The sequence below is a fragment of the Loxodonta africana genome, chromosome 3, assembly GCF_030014295.1.
Source record: "Loxodonta africana isolate mLoxAfr1 chromosome 3, mLoxAfr1.hap2, whole genome shotgun sequence".
Lineage (NCBI taxonomy): Eukaryota > Metazoa > Chordata > Mammalia > Proboscidea > Elephantidae > Loxodonta > Loxodonta africana.
This window is the reverse complement of record NC_087344.1, coordinates 116,423,312-116,438,681: the sequence shown is the minus strand read 5'-3', so window position 1 is coordinate 116,438,681 and position 15,370 is coordinate 116,423,312. Positions and strand designations below refer to the sequence as shown.

The window sequence follows — 15,370 nt, the reverse complement described above, 5'->3', positions numbered from 1 at the left end:
GATCAGGTGAAAAATTTGGCTTAGAACCATGGTCAAGGTACTGTTGAAAAAGACTATCCTCTGTTCAGAGCGTAGACTAAGATGAACAATTCAAATTGGGCACAACCCAAAATACTCTTTTGCAAATAGATTGGCCCTGGTTATGAAGTTCTCTGCTGATTTATCAATCCAGGATAAGATACACGATGGACCATGGTCGGGACATTACTACATTGTCTCTATTCTATTAAGCGGAACTCCAAGTGAAGTTTTTGTGGTTCCTCAACTCCATTTCCAAATTGCTCAGGAGAACTCTTTGTGTGTCACATCAATTAATTTAGTGACTCCCTCTCTGAGGCAGAAAGGAAAATGTTTCTTTATTCAAACAGAATAGGGACTGTGCACTGTTGACAATATTGTAACAAAGCCATTTCAATCCTCCCCGAACATATGAAAACAATGCAACATTTCTCCAGCAAGAGAAAATAGCAAAAATTTCATTTTGTTAGTTTGACTTGCTTTGCCCTAGAACATATGCAAAACATCCATCTGTCTCCTGGGTGCTAACATTCAATTTGTTAAACTTCATAGTAATAATGAAATGCAACTCTGATGCCTGGCACATTAGTTGAACAAATAAGGGTGACAAATATGGCATATGTTGCAGAGACCAGTGGGCAAATTCTCTAAGCTAAAGGATTTTTGTTGTTGTTATTGTTTGGTAGGAAATCTTAGGAGCTTATACAATGATTCATTGTTTCATAAAGTGTAGAATTCCACAAAAAGAAAATAAACAAAAATAAAAACCAGTTTTCTACTACCCATCTCGAACAACTAAAACCAAACAAAGCCAAGCCCTGGAAAGAGCTAGCTGCAACATCCATTTCTGAGCTGCCTTCCGGAAGACCGATGCTTTATAGTTTTGTTTTGAAACTCAAATTTCTTGAGTGGTGCTGTCTGAGAATCACCTGAATAAATGCAATGTGTTAGATAAGTAGAACTTAGTAAGGCCTCCCGAGGCTTCAGAATATGTAAGATTTGATACTCAAATATGTAACTACCTAGATTTTTTAAAAATATAAAATAGAATATCTTTGTGCATATATCCATAAAAAGACATGTTTGGGAATGTTGATAGTAGCACTATTCTTTTTTTTTTTTTTAATAATTTTTATTTTGCTTTAAGTGAAAGTTTACAAATCAAGTCAGTTTCTCACTCAAAAATCCATATACACCTTGCTACACACTCCCAATTACTCTCCTGCTAATGAGACAGCCCGCTCTCTCCCTCCACTCTCTCTTTTGGTGTCCATTTCACCAGCTACTAACCCCCTCCACTCTTTCATCTCCCCTCCAGGCAGGAGATGCCAACATAGTCTCAAGTGTCCACCTGATCCAAGAAGCTCACTCCTCACCAGCATCCCTCTCTAACCCATTGTCCAGTCCAATCCCTGTCTGAAGAGTTGGCTTTAGGAATGGTTCCTGTCCTGGGCCAACAGAAGGTCTGGGGGCCATGACCACCGGGGTCCTTCTAGTCTCAGTCAGACCATTAAGTCTGGTCTTATGAGAATTTGGGGTTTATCCCACTGTTCCCTGCTCCCTCAGGGGTTCTCTGTTGTGTTCCCTGTCAGCGCACTCATCAGTTGTAGCCAGGCACCATCTAGTTCTTCTGGTCTCAGGATGATGTAGTCCCTGGTTCATGTGGCTCTTTCTGTCTCTTGGCCTCGTAATCACCTTGTGTCCTTGGTGTTCTTCATTCTCCTTTGATCCAGGTGGGTTGAGACTAATCGATGCATCTTAGATGGCTGCTTGCTAGCGTTTAAGACCCCAGGTGCCACTCTTTAAAGTGGGATGCAGAATGTTTTTTTAATAGATTTTATTATGCCAATTGACTTAGATGTCACCTGAAACCATGGTCCCCAGACCCCTGTCCCTGCTATGCTGGCCTTTGAAGCATTCAGTTTATTCAGGAAACTTCTTTGCTTTTGGTTTAGTCCAATTGTGGTGACCTCGCCTGTATTGTGAGTAGCACTATTCTTAATAGCCACAAATTGAAAATTATCCAAAATGCCCATGAACAGTAAAATCGATAAATCGTGTTATAGTCACAAAAACATCATACTATACAACAAGAATAATCTATGTCTACCTGCAACAATATGGATGAATCTTACAAACAGTTGGACAAAAGAAGTCAGGGGCAAAAAGTACATACCACAGCATTCCCATCATATAAAGTGAAAAACAAAGCAATACTAGCTTCTGCCACCAGAAGCCAGTGGTTACACTTTTGGAGAGTGTCTATAAGAGAATATAAGTGGGGCTTCTAGGTGCTAGCAAGGTTCAGTTTCTTCATCTGGATGGTCATATGCTCAGTTTGTGAAAATTCATGGAGTTGTGCACTGATAGTATGTGCAAATGTGTGTGGGTGTGTGTTTTTATATAATATTTAAATTGAAAGAAATATAATGGGCCTATATGTGATTCACTTGTTTCTATTAAAGTAGCGCCCATACGATTTTTCCCTAGCCGTTTCAGACCTCTATGTTTTTCCTTCTCCTTGTCTATATGGTTAGAACAGCTCTCTGTTTTCATCCATCAAGCTTCATCTCTCCTTTCATTAATGAACTTTCATTTCCCACTTCAGGCAGAAAACCTTTTAGACCAACTTGGTAGGCTAAGAAACCTTCCATTTCAGTAATTGCCCTTTTCAGGATGGTCTTCTGTGATTCTAGCATTAAAGATAAAATATTTCTTTACATGCTTCAAACATCCTAAAAAGACAATACGGCCTTCAAAATTTAAAACAATTAAAATGTTTCTTAAAAGCCTGGCATATTTTACAGTATTAGTCTACGATTTCAATGACAATGTGTTCTATTCCATATCACCAAAAACCTGAACTCGTGTGTGTGTGTGTGTGTGTGTGTGTGAGGTATATCTTAATAACAATGATGAGACAAGATGCCTATTTCGCCTTCTATCTCTACTCTTCTCTCTCTTAAAATGAAGAATTTTTATCACCCTGATTTTTGAACTACTTCTACTAGCACTGCTGCCACTACTGAAATAGGAATTATTGGATACTTTCATTTGGTGCCAGCCATTGTTCTAAGCAATCTACACATATTTTCTCATTTAATCTTTACAATCTTGTGAAGTAGGAGTTTTTAATATTCTCATCTTTCAGATTAAGAGGCTGAAGCTCAGAAAGAGTAAGTAATTTGGCTAAGGTCAAAAAACATATATACACATGGCTTGATTTAAACCCAGGTGTTCTCACACCAGAGCTTGGGCCCCTGCCCTTTAGAGCTCAGTTAAGTGTATAGTTAAACACCAACTATTGGTTTTTTACATTTCTAGGAGCCCTGGTGGCGCCATGGTTAAGCACTCAGCTGCTGACTGAAAGGTTGAGCAGATGGAACCCACCAGCTACTCCTTGAGAAAAAGATGTGTCAGTGTTTGTCTGGAAAGATTAACAAACCAAAAAACCAAACCCATTGCTGTCGAGTTGATTCCGACTCATAGCTACCCTATAGGACAGAGTAGAACTGCCACATAGAGTTTCCAAGAAGTGCCTGGTGAATTCCAACTGCCAACCTTTTGGTTAGCAGCTGTAGCACTTAATCACTACGCCACCAGGGTTTCCCTGGAAAGATTACAACCTTGGAAACCCTATGGGGTAGTTCTACTCTGTCCTATAGGGTTATTATGAGTCAGAATCGACTTGACAGCAATGGGTTTGGAATTTTTGGTTACATTTTTCTAGTACAGGCATTGTCAGCCCAGTGAGACAAATTTCCTTTTTTATTTGTATTTATTTTGTTTGTTTTCATTTGAGTCCACATCAAAATTTCTCATATACGAGATAAAGAATAGCTCTAAGTCCACTCTAAGAAAGTAACTAAGTGTCCTTTCATCATTACCTATCATCATTTTTGTTTCTTTAGTACCTAAAAACAAGGCAGCCCATTCTCATTTCAAAGTACAAATACAGAGGATGCCTTCAGCTCATGTGCAGCCAGGAATTGCCTTCTCTAATGATGTTCTATTGGATGATTTGATCCAAGTCCCCAGAGACTCAAATACAATCTACAGAGGAAGTGGCAGTATACAAGTCATGAAAGCAAAGAAATTATTGATGCATTGGCATAATCTATGCACACAGTTCAATGTATCACTATAGAGATGCAATGATTAAAAATACACCTTTTTCATAAGCCCACATCAAGCACGTCTGCTCATCTTTTTCACCGCTAGACCTGCTGGGATCACAAGCTACCAGATTCATATCAGCTCCATTATCCAGTAAGAACTGAACCAGGCGAATGTGACCGTGGTAACAAGCAGAGTGTAGTCCTATAATAGAAAGAACAAAAGAAAGAAAAAGAGGAAAACCGAACTCCAACTTTCAAAAGACAGCCATCACCACATAATAGTATTTTTGCTAGAGATATAAAGCAAGATTGATTTCTTTGATAAAGAATTAATTGCATTATTCAGTAAATAAGACAATACTTTATTAAAAGAAATATTCTGTATTAGTCAATCCTCTATATAGACACTGTTTTACATCAGCAAAATTTCTAGTATGTCTACATCCATTGCAATTATCAAGAACAAATGTTAGTATATTTACACAAGTAAAAGAACAAAGACTTTAAACAGGTATTTCTTTTGGGGGCAGGGCAATATGGTCAGTCTGTCCCTGATGTGACTACAAAGGGGATACATTGATTGCAGAGAATTTAAAACAATAATGAAACTAAACAAAAGTCCAAAAGTTGGTCTGCTTTTTATTATCATCATGCATCATCAATTCTAAATGATGTCATTTGATAAAACACCCCTCCCTACTGGGACTGACCACTTCCACCATGCCTCCTCCCTTGACACATCACTGTTCTTGAGCAATGATATGCATCCGGTGCTGGTGGTATTCTCCCCACAGTCTTACCAGTGTGCCCATCCCTTCCTTGGTGGTTGATGCTTATGACGTTCTGATCAAGAAGAAATTTAACCAGGTCAATGCTCTTGCCATAGGTACAAGCACTGCAAAAATATAACATAAGGAAAATAGAAGACACTGATTCACCTGGATGAATTTGCCTGATTCATACAGTAGATGCTGGTATGTATGCAAGAGTGCCAAACAGATGAAGAAGTGAGAGAGAAGGAAGGAGAGTGGGGAAGGAGGTAATGAAAAATGCAAGCACACTCTGTCTTAAGAGAATAAATAAAAGTGTGCCTATAGAGTAGTTAAACCCTATAGATTCACACATCAGGGTCTTCAAGAAAGGAGTTGGGTAAAATGTTTACAATTTTCTTATCAAGTATTTCCTATGAGATTAATTCTTTTTCATAAAAAGGGGGAAAACATTGCAAGAGTTTCATCAAGTTTTCTTGTCGGAACCTAAGAATTACAATCAAATGAGGGATTCCAGGAGGGTCCTGAGAGCTTTATTCAAATACAGGTCATAATAAAAAAAAAAAAAAAATTTTTTTTTTTTTTTATAATAGTCTGAAATAATTCCCCAAAAAGCCATCCACTGTATCACCTGAGATTTCCTTGAGTACCAGGTAAGATCTCAAAGCTTTCCTTTTACTGAAGGAGCACTGGGTGTCCAGTCAAAATCCCGATTCAACTACCAGATCTGCCATGTACTAGCCAGGGGACCTCAGACAAGTCCTTTGAGCTCTTTGAGTTTTACTACTTATAAAATAACAACAAATAATACTTTCTCTACCTGCCACACAGTGTTACTGGGATTTTCAAGTGAACTAATGCCTATGGAAGCACATTACAAGCTGTTGAGTACTATTGATTGTCAGCTCTTTCCAAATGGGAAACAGTTTTTGTGGAAAAAGTAACACAATTCAAGATTCAAAGAAAATGTTGTTATAGGTAAATTTTACAACTACATTTGTTAAAGCAGTTAATTGAAGTTCTAATTTCTACTGTTCACTGGGAAAGCTAAGATACATAGGAAAAAAGAGGAATTGTGTAAGATAAACCATGCCTCCACTTCCCGTCAGTCAGTTGGTCATATTGTGGTTGCTTGTGTGTTGCTAGCATGCTGGAAGCTAAGCCACTGGATTTCAAATACCAGGAAGGTCACTCATGGTGTACAGATTTCAGTGGAGCTTCATGATTAAAATAGACTAGGAGAAAAGGCCTGATAATCTATTTTTGAAAATTAGTCAATGACCCTATGGATCACAACAAAATACAGTTCTGTAGTGCTGGAAGATGAGCCCCCTAGTTTGGAAAGCACTCAAAATACACAGTGGCCACAACAATGGACTCAAGCATACCAATAATCGTGACAATGGCACAGGACTGGGCAAAGATTCCTTCTTTTTTTTCCTGGGGACATCATTAGTTGGAGTTAACTTGACTGACAACAAACAACAACAAACCATGCCTAATAATGACTGCTGGGGTTTGGGGCTCTTATTTATTTATTTTTGACTGGTAATTCTCATAATTTTTCCCTGTAGTTTCCCTCATACCTCTTCTTTTGCTATCACTTGTTCACTAGCAGTACTCTACTTCCAAACCCTAGGGAGGTATGAGGTATGCCATGGGTGACTGGAGAGAGCTAGCATTGGGCAAGGCCCCATCTAAATCATGGTTAATGGAAGGGCATAGGGACTCAGTTCTAGATGAAGAGGTAGTTCACGGAGCCTTGTTATCTCTTCTTCCTGGGATGGCCTTAGCACTTATCTCATTGTATTATGGTAACGAATACACCTGTCTACCTTGATACCTTACAGCTAGAGCTACTTTAAGGAGGGAAGGGATCATGTCATCTTAATATCTCTACCAAGACCATCACAAGGCAACAACCTCAATAACTCTTCCTTGAATAACTAAATGAGTCGAATGAATAAAATGTCACAATCTCCTTAACAGCCTATATATATATATATATATATTAAAAAAAAACAAACCCAAACCTATTGTCATTGAACCGATTCTGACTCATAGCGACCCTATATGACAGAGTAGCATTGCCCCATAGGGTTTCCAAGGAATGGCTGGTGGATTCGAACTGCTGACCATTTGGTAAGCAGCCAAGCTCTTAACCACTGCAACATCAGGGCTCCTAACAGCCCATAGCAACATTAATATTTGCATTATAAATAGGACTCATAACACTTTGTTTTCAATGTTCCATATCTAAATTGCCTTATTATTCCTTTCCTAAGCAACTGCTTATAGGAAATAAGACATTCTGAAAAAAAAAAAAAATATATATATATATAATATATACAGTGAAACCTGTGAAAGCAGAACTCAACAGGACTGCCTTGTTTCTCTGAGTCTCACAAGTTTTCCACCTTTGACAGGGTGCTTCTTATCACTTTTCTATCACTCTCCATTAGTAGAAAATATTTGAGTTTTCATTTTCTGACAGGTTTCTGCCTTACGCAGGTTCCAGCTTTCACAGCTTTTACTGTGTATATACGTATATACATATATAGAGATATAGATATACATATATATACACATACATACATATGTTTATAGACAGTAACAGAAATGGATTGAATGTTTACTATGTGCAAAGCACTGTGAATTATACATAACAGAAAATTTCGTAGTTGATGAATTTCTCATGTAGGAGGAAAGTTTCTTTATAAATATGCTTCAAATGAGTAGAAATAAAAATATTAATGTTATTCCCAGTAGTTACCAGCTTATACAAAATAACACAACTGGATACGTATTTTTAACTTCACAAATGTTCTCGTGTAGATAATCTTTTGAAGCTGACAGTCACCCTCTGATTACGGTTGGTTCCAATTTATGTGCACAGAGTAGTAAAATGATTTGAAAATTAGCCTGAGGTGTCAGCCATACCAGGCATGATGTAATGGGGAAAGAGGATTACAGCAACCCATACATATCTGTTCTGCCAATTGTCCCCTTCAGAGGCAGATACCAATGATTCATTTTGACTGAAGGTGTAATCTGGAGAGTTCTCACATCTATTCTGCTATTGAGTGTATAGAAACAGTCCAAATATTTTGGTATTAGATCATGAAGATAATGTAAAAAGCAAAGGATTTGGAATTAGGTAGGCATTTTACTACACAATTTACTAGCCATAAGAAATTTTGGCTAGTTACTTAGTTCCCTTAACTTCAATTTTCTCATCTGCAAAAAGAGGTAGGAAATACAGCTTCATAAAATGGTTATAAGGATTAAATGTGATAATGGATGCAAATCAGCTGGCGTATAGTCACCACTCCTTAAACGCTAGTTTTCTTCTTCTACCTTTTAGCTGACTCACTTGGTTGTTAAGATAAATCTAGAAATCAATGTAAAATTTGACAGGTTGATGCCTAATGTATACATACAAGCTTAATTTTAGTTCAATATGAAAAAAAAAAAAAAGGCTCTCCTCATCTTTATTATTCACTGATCTATGTAAACAACATGTTAGCCCCAATCAAATACATTCTTCAGAGGTTGCAGACTAGCCTGGAAATCTGTAATGTGTAGGTGAATGGCCTTATAATCAAGATTTACTACAGTCATATTACTTGCTTTTGTTTTTATGGTAAAACAGTAACCATCTAAATGTTTAAACTGAGTGCTTTAAATGTCATATCCACCTTCCTTTTGGGCATCTTAGGGAGCTATGACTCTATTAGCAACCTTATTTGGAGGGTGGGGAGGGTGCAACTTTTTCAATCCCAGCTGCTCCTTCAGCGTACCTTTCTTGTGCACGCTGTTAAAGGCGCTCCTGGATTCCTAGAAAGGAGCTAACGCCCTCTTAGGTGTCTAAGTGGCCTTCATGACTAGGCATTCACAGGCTAACAGGCGGATTTCTTAGATAGGTAAACATATTTGCACGTAAGCTTTAAGTGGTGAGGCAAAAAGTATCACATTTGGTGCTGATGAGCTCCGGTAATGAGATTCTTGTTGGAGGAGGATTATGGGCACTGCCCCTTTTGGCAGCTTTCCCCAAAGTGAAAAGGAATAGAAGCAATATGCTTACAGATGTTGATATGCCTGTTGTCATGGCAACATCGGTCTCTGTCTTTGTGGCTGCTGCTAGGAACACAGCATCTGGCTCCTGCCCCATCTGTTGTACTACTGTAGCATCTGCTTCCACCTTTTCTTCTGGGCATCTAGCTTGGGTTCCTTGTCCCCTGCCCACCTTCTGCTATCCCCCTCTGATGGCAACATCTGCCACTATTTGTTCTAGCTTTATGTACAAAATTTCAGGCGCCTTAGGGTGTCAGCCAAGTTTACTGACTATTGCACTTACATTTATTTATTTATTTTTTTTACCTGTGAAAAGCTGTTTCACTGAAGATGTTTTCCTTAGTCAGACTTTCTGTTCCTGACATTTGGATGATTTCCTTGGCAACTTCAAATTTGCCATTGTAGCATGCCCTAGAGTTAAAGAAAATATTTTGTTAATAATAAGAGGGTATACACACTGTATCCTGAGGACCTAAGAAATGATACATAATACTCACAGATGCAAAGGGGTGTCTCCATAGATATTAACAACATGGGGCCGAACTTCCAAATTGTGTTGGAGCAGGTACTTCACTATATCTTGGTGTCCGAAGCGAGAACAGAAATGGAGTGGGACATGCTCTTCATTATCCTGAGCATTCACTGTCATCAGCAAGAAAGGAAAAGGTATGTTATCTGGAATCCTGTTTCTCAGCCTTCGTGTGTGCAGTGCCAGGGACTTATCTAAGAGCCTGAGACTCTTGGAAATTGCCAACTAATGATAACAATAAAGGAAATTAAGTGCAACCAATTAAAAAAGTTATAATTCTAGTCTATTGCTTATTACCCCATTAAGTAGACTTTCTTCTAAAAAAAAAAAAAAAAAGACTTTCTTCTAGTTCCCGTAAATTCTATGGAATGCATCTAATCGAACCTACCTTGCACAATGGAATACTTCAGGAAAATAATAAGCTTCCTTTTTTAATTTTTTTTTTGTACTTCTGGCCTTATTTCCACTACTATCTCCTTTCAAATGGATTTTTTCCTTTGGAGGTTGTTAAAAATAGATTCTGGACAGAGTGCCATTCCCGGACGTATTGGTTCAGTAGGTTAAAAGGGTAAGACCTGGCACCTGTATGTTTATAACACTGTTTAGGAGATTCTGATATGTACCTTTACCTGAGAACTATCATACTACAGTATACAAGCGTGGTATAACAAATAGAAAAAATTTATTTTTCAAAGAGTGAGGCAGACCTTATCGTGGTACCCTACACAGGTCACTTAACATTTATCCAGTTGTTCACTCAGTAGTGAGCATTTATCTTTCTCTTGGCCCAGCCGGCCTCATAATCTCTTCCTACATTTGGGAAATTCTCTATACCGCAAGTGCTAGTGAGAGTTCACACCACCTACCGCTGCAGAAGCTGAAGATGTGCTTTCCAAGCCCCCTTTGGAGTTAGGGCACAGGATTAGCACAGGGTGACTGCAGTGCAATGGGTTTCTCTTATATATGGAATTTCTGGCCTTGAGTTCATAATTCTGCCAAAAATGATTGGCTAGCTGGGCTATGCCCTTGAAAGGGATTGACCAATTTCTATGCAAATAGGGTGTATAAAGCCACCCAATAGCATGAGGTGAACTTGCAGGGAATTGGTCGATTTGTGGCCCGGTTGGGAGGGCCATGCCTTGAGACTGATAAGGAGCTTATCTATAAACAGGCAACCTGACATGTTTTTAGGGAGGCACCAAGAGTGAGAAAGAGGGGACTTCCTAAAAGAACTGTAATATGGGACAAGAGATGTAACACTGAAGATAGTGGGAGACAGCACGAGATGACAGCACCAGATAGCAGCAGCAGCACCTGTGGCAGAAACCATGCGACTGGCAGATGGCTATGGTGGTGCTTACTGGCCCACAGACAGAGAAGAGAGAGTCGAGTGCCTTCAGGCAGGAGGCTTGTTGATAGAGCAGGGTGCCACTGAACACTTGTTAGTGGAGCAAAAAGAGCTATAACACTTGCCCAAGTAGGGCAGAGGCCCAGCAAGTCCCAGCAGCAGAGAAGAAGCCTCTGGAGCCTTGCAGGCTCCAGGCAATGTGGCACCAGCCGAAGGCAGAGAGCTGTGCACAGCAGAGAAACGGATCAGATAGCACCACAGAAAGGAGCCAAGAGAGCTACCCTGGTTGAAAACCATCCTGGTTGAAAACTGTCCTAACTGACGAACTGCATTCCGTCTTCCGAGTTGTAGCCTATTACTTTCAAGTTGATTCTGATCCTAAGTCGTAGCCTGCTACTAACTATAAGTACAGTTTGTGAGTTCTGTGAAGATGTTGCAGCAAATTATCAAAGCCACTAGGGGAAGGAAGGGTGCTGGGGTGGGGGGAGAGTAGTCGGTGTTACAGACTACGGGGTAGCACAGCAGCTTAGACAAGTTGGAAATCTGGGACATCTTTAACCTCTGCCTCAGAAGAACCAGCTTTATGCTGATCCTTACTAAAGAAATTATTCATTTAGTGACCATATGTCCTGGTTTAGGCTTGTTATCCTGGCAAAATTATCAATAAAGACCCTTTCACTCTCAACAGTTTGGACACCTATTGATAGGCTCTTCCAATCAACACACCACAGCAGACTTTGACTTCACAACTAACGACACAAAAGCCAGGGCCCTATCAATACTGGCAATGTGGCAGAGGAGGCAGTTGCTTCACCCGATTTCCATTAGTAGGAGGGGTAGCAACTCCAGCCACAGATTCACTGTTATTGCAAGTGCAGTTGTTGATGGGTGTTTCCGGTGCGGGTGGCAGTGTGTCTTCTCAGACCACTTTTGAGGCATGATTTTGTATGTTGTTTCTCACTGTGAAGATTCCAAACATGGTTTTCCACCCTTCTTGGGGGCGATAATGTAAGCTACATAGTATCTTTTAATATATTCTTTTTAGGCTTAAATTAGAAGAAATTAGTTTCTGATGCTTGCAAGTAAAAAAAAAAGAAAAATTTTGACTGGTACAGACATATTCCTCAACAAGTATTACATAGTCACTGTGCTCCAGGCACTGTACTAAGAGCCGGAGATACTATTTTCTTATCAGTAGTAGTGAAGGTAACTCCAGGGACACTGAAAGGATTGAAGGAGATCGTGTTTCGGAAGTACCTAGCATGCAACCTGCAACGTATTAGACATTTAATAGAAGTTACTCTATCCTTTTATTATTTCCCTTCTAGAAATTTGCTGTGTTAAGGCCAATTAGCTATAAATGAATAAAGTTCATACCCTTAAATAACTTACAGTCTAGTTGAATAGTAGGTATGTACAGGCTTGAAGTAATAACTGAACACCAAGATGCTAAAGTTCAGATGTGGTTTTAATTCAACATTTGCCAATAAAATAATTGGATCAACTTCTCTACAGTCATTTTTTAAATTTTTGAATTACTTTGTCCATTGGTACAGTGTTGTATTCAAAATAGAAAATAATAGCCCTTAACAAATGTCATTAATTCTCGTTCTTGTATGTGTCTACAGTAGAAATTTTCTGTAGAACCCAAAGATTGAAGGAAAGGAAATGGAAGGAAAAAAAAAAAAAAAAAAGAGAGAGAGAGAGAATAATGAAGGCTAGGAAGGAAAAGCAAGGAAGATAATATTTAATTTAAAAAATATGCATCTAGTTTATTAATAATTGGAAACCCTGGTGGCTTAGTGGTTAAGAGCAATGGCTGCTAACCAAAGGTCAGCAGTTCAAATTCACCAGACACTCCTTGGAAATCGTATGGGGCAGTTCTACTCTGTCCTATAGGGTCGCTATGAGTCAGAATCGACTCGACGGCAGTGGGTTTTGTTTTTGGATTATTATGATCATCATTTAGCATTTTATGAACACTGATTTAGACCTTGTAGCTGCTATTTTTATAGACAATCATTCTCATTATTGTCCTACAAGATCTTAAGCCAAACGGAAATCTTTTAGAAAGTCACTGAGCCCTTCCTCCTAAGAATGTTATTGAAAAATAAATCTTTGAATCTTTTTTTATTAATGAGTGGCTCAGACAGACACCCCTTCCTTCAGAAGAATGTTCCTGGTTCTTTTGATTATTTTCCTTTTTATGATACTTTTCCTTTGTTCACATTCTGTTGAAAGCCAGGAAAAGTCAATACCATGAGTCAATGCTTGAGAACAATCAGAGTCCAGGGCATCTGGAGGGTCGAATAAGAGCTCTTGAGGTGAGGAGGGCACATTGTAAAGCAGAATGCAGCACAAGCCTCCATTAATTCACAATTTACCTTTGGCCATCCCTGGCCCTATCCAACGTTATTCTTCTCCAGTTGAATCAATAAACTTCAAAGTAGATTATTTACTTGGTAAATTACCTGCAGTGGCCTAGAAAGTCTTCTGGTCAAAGAAAATGTAAATAACAAACAAAGAGAGAGATCAGGAGAAATCTGAGATCAGACATAGAGTTTAAGTGAATATACCAGTGTTTCTGCCTCATTCTTTGTGATCTACTGGGTTTTGTCTTGGACCAATTTGCAAAGACAGAAAAAAAGTATATATTATCTTTATTTTATCTCAGGGAAGTTGAATATATGAATGATATTCTATTGGCTCTAACTTAATATCGTATTGACAGATTTAAAGTAAGGAGGATTTCAAACAATGGAATGCATGTAAATCATTATCAGGAAAGTATTTAGTACCCAATACACTACTTGGAAGAGAGCAGGTGTTCAGTAATGTTTTTTAAAAGAAAGATTATATAGATGGGTGGATGCTTCTGCTTTCTTATTTCTGCTTATTGACCTTTAATATAAAATAAAAATCTCCAAATTAACCTAGCAATGTCAGAAGATCCCAGAGTCTCTTTAAAATAGCTCCCAAATGTGTCTTAAATAAACTTTCAGTAACAAAATCTGTGTAATAGCTCCAACAAGCTATATTTTACAAAAAAGAACACTTCATTGTATTGGTCATGCACTAGAAATTCTTTGTGGCTTTCTGTAATCTTTAGTTCCATTCTAAAGGATTTTGTTATTTGAAAGAATGATCATATTTAACATTCAAATGACAAAAATCAATAAATTCTGAATTTAAATTTTCCACTTTCTTCTTTATTAAAATGATAAAAGTGTGGGGATTGTGCCACTATCTTCTTCTTATGGAGTGCAGTGATATTTTGACCTTTTCAGTCTCTGTAGGCAATGCATTTCTCCTTTTCCATTGTCCTAAGCGGTACAAAGACCAGAGACTAAAAACATACATGACTGAATAGGTCAGCCTCCAAAACATGCTGAATTGAAGTGGCTGCTTCCAGAATTACATAGTGGCTAATTTTGTAACCTGAATTTATTTTCATTTGTGACATTCTGTTACCATGGAAACATACTGTAAATACCAGATTTCAAATTGCGCCCCTTTAAGGGTCATTCACTTAGTCTCCCTCTGTGTTCATTTACCACAGGCAAGGTCCAGATCTAAAATAAATCATTTGGAAGCTTAGCTGCATTTTGGAATAAATGAACTAACTGACAATAAGTCCTGTGTAGTGTCCAGCAGGCACAAGAGATCTTCTGGTTTATTCTTTGCAGTTGGTTGAAGTGCAAAAGGAGCTTAAATATCAAGCATGTACTAGAAGGAAATAAAAATACTTAAAACTCTGAGTCATGCTGTCTTTTGATTTTTTAAATGATTGAGTAGGAGGCATGCAGTGCTTGTATAAGTCATAAAGAAAATGCTAAAATTAAATGATATGATGCTAGTATATAGGGAAGATACAGGTGCAATGCACATTTCAATGCCTCTTTCAGAAGAGTCCTTTGATCCTGGAGACATTCTGATCATAAATGACACTCATTTTGACACCACCGAGCTTTGGAGTTGTGCAAAGAAAAAAAAAAGTTGAGGTTGGCATTGATAATAAAAGGAAAAAGTGATGAGGTCGCTGACCCCTTGAAGAGCAAGGCAGTTTCAAAAGCATAATTATGTGTTCAGTGATTCACACAGGTGTACCTCTGCCTATTCTAAACTGACAGAATGAAAGAGACTGCTTAAACAAGGTCCAAGGAACAGTGATCCTTACATCCTGACAACGCAGGTTGTTTATAATAATGGCATAGAGAAGAGAACAACACAAACCATGTTTCTCAAATTATACAAAATAACATGGAAACTGTCTTAGCCCCTCACCATTGTTGTCTCTTGGACTCTTTGTGCCTTCCTTATGAGTAGATGAAAACAATGATTAGCTTTATTACTTGAAAATCAATCTGAATTTCGGACCAAGTTGACTGGAGGCTTTAGAGGTTTGACAACCTTGTCCTTTTGGAAATGTGCATCATTCCTGCTGCAAAGGCCAGCATCTCTTACAGCTGGGCTCTTAATTAGGTCTCTCGGGGGTCAATGGAAGAATGTTGGA

At 38.5% G+C, this 15,370-nt stretch overlaps 1 protein-coding gene across 1 annotated transcript in view; it reads right to left on the bottom strand.

The window, feature by feature from the left end:
* The window catches only part of TNNI3K (TNNI3 interacting kinase), a 381,325-nt gene that overhangs the window by 214,197 nt on the left and 151,758 nt on the right, over positions 1-15,370 (bottom strand). Inside the window, exons 8-11 of the mRNA XM_010591188.2 lie at positions 9,478-9,622; positions 9,287-9,391; positions 4,937-5,031; positions 4,189-4,338 (exon numbers count right to left, since the gene is read on the bottom strand). Coding sequence (XP_010589490.1) covers positions 4,189-4,338; positions 4,937-5,031; positions 9,287-9,391; positions 9,478-9,622 — 495 coding nt within the window. The remainder of the gene's footprint in view (positions 1-4,188; positions 4,339-4,936; positions 5,032-9,286; positions 9,392-9,477; positions 9,623-15,370) is intronic.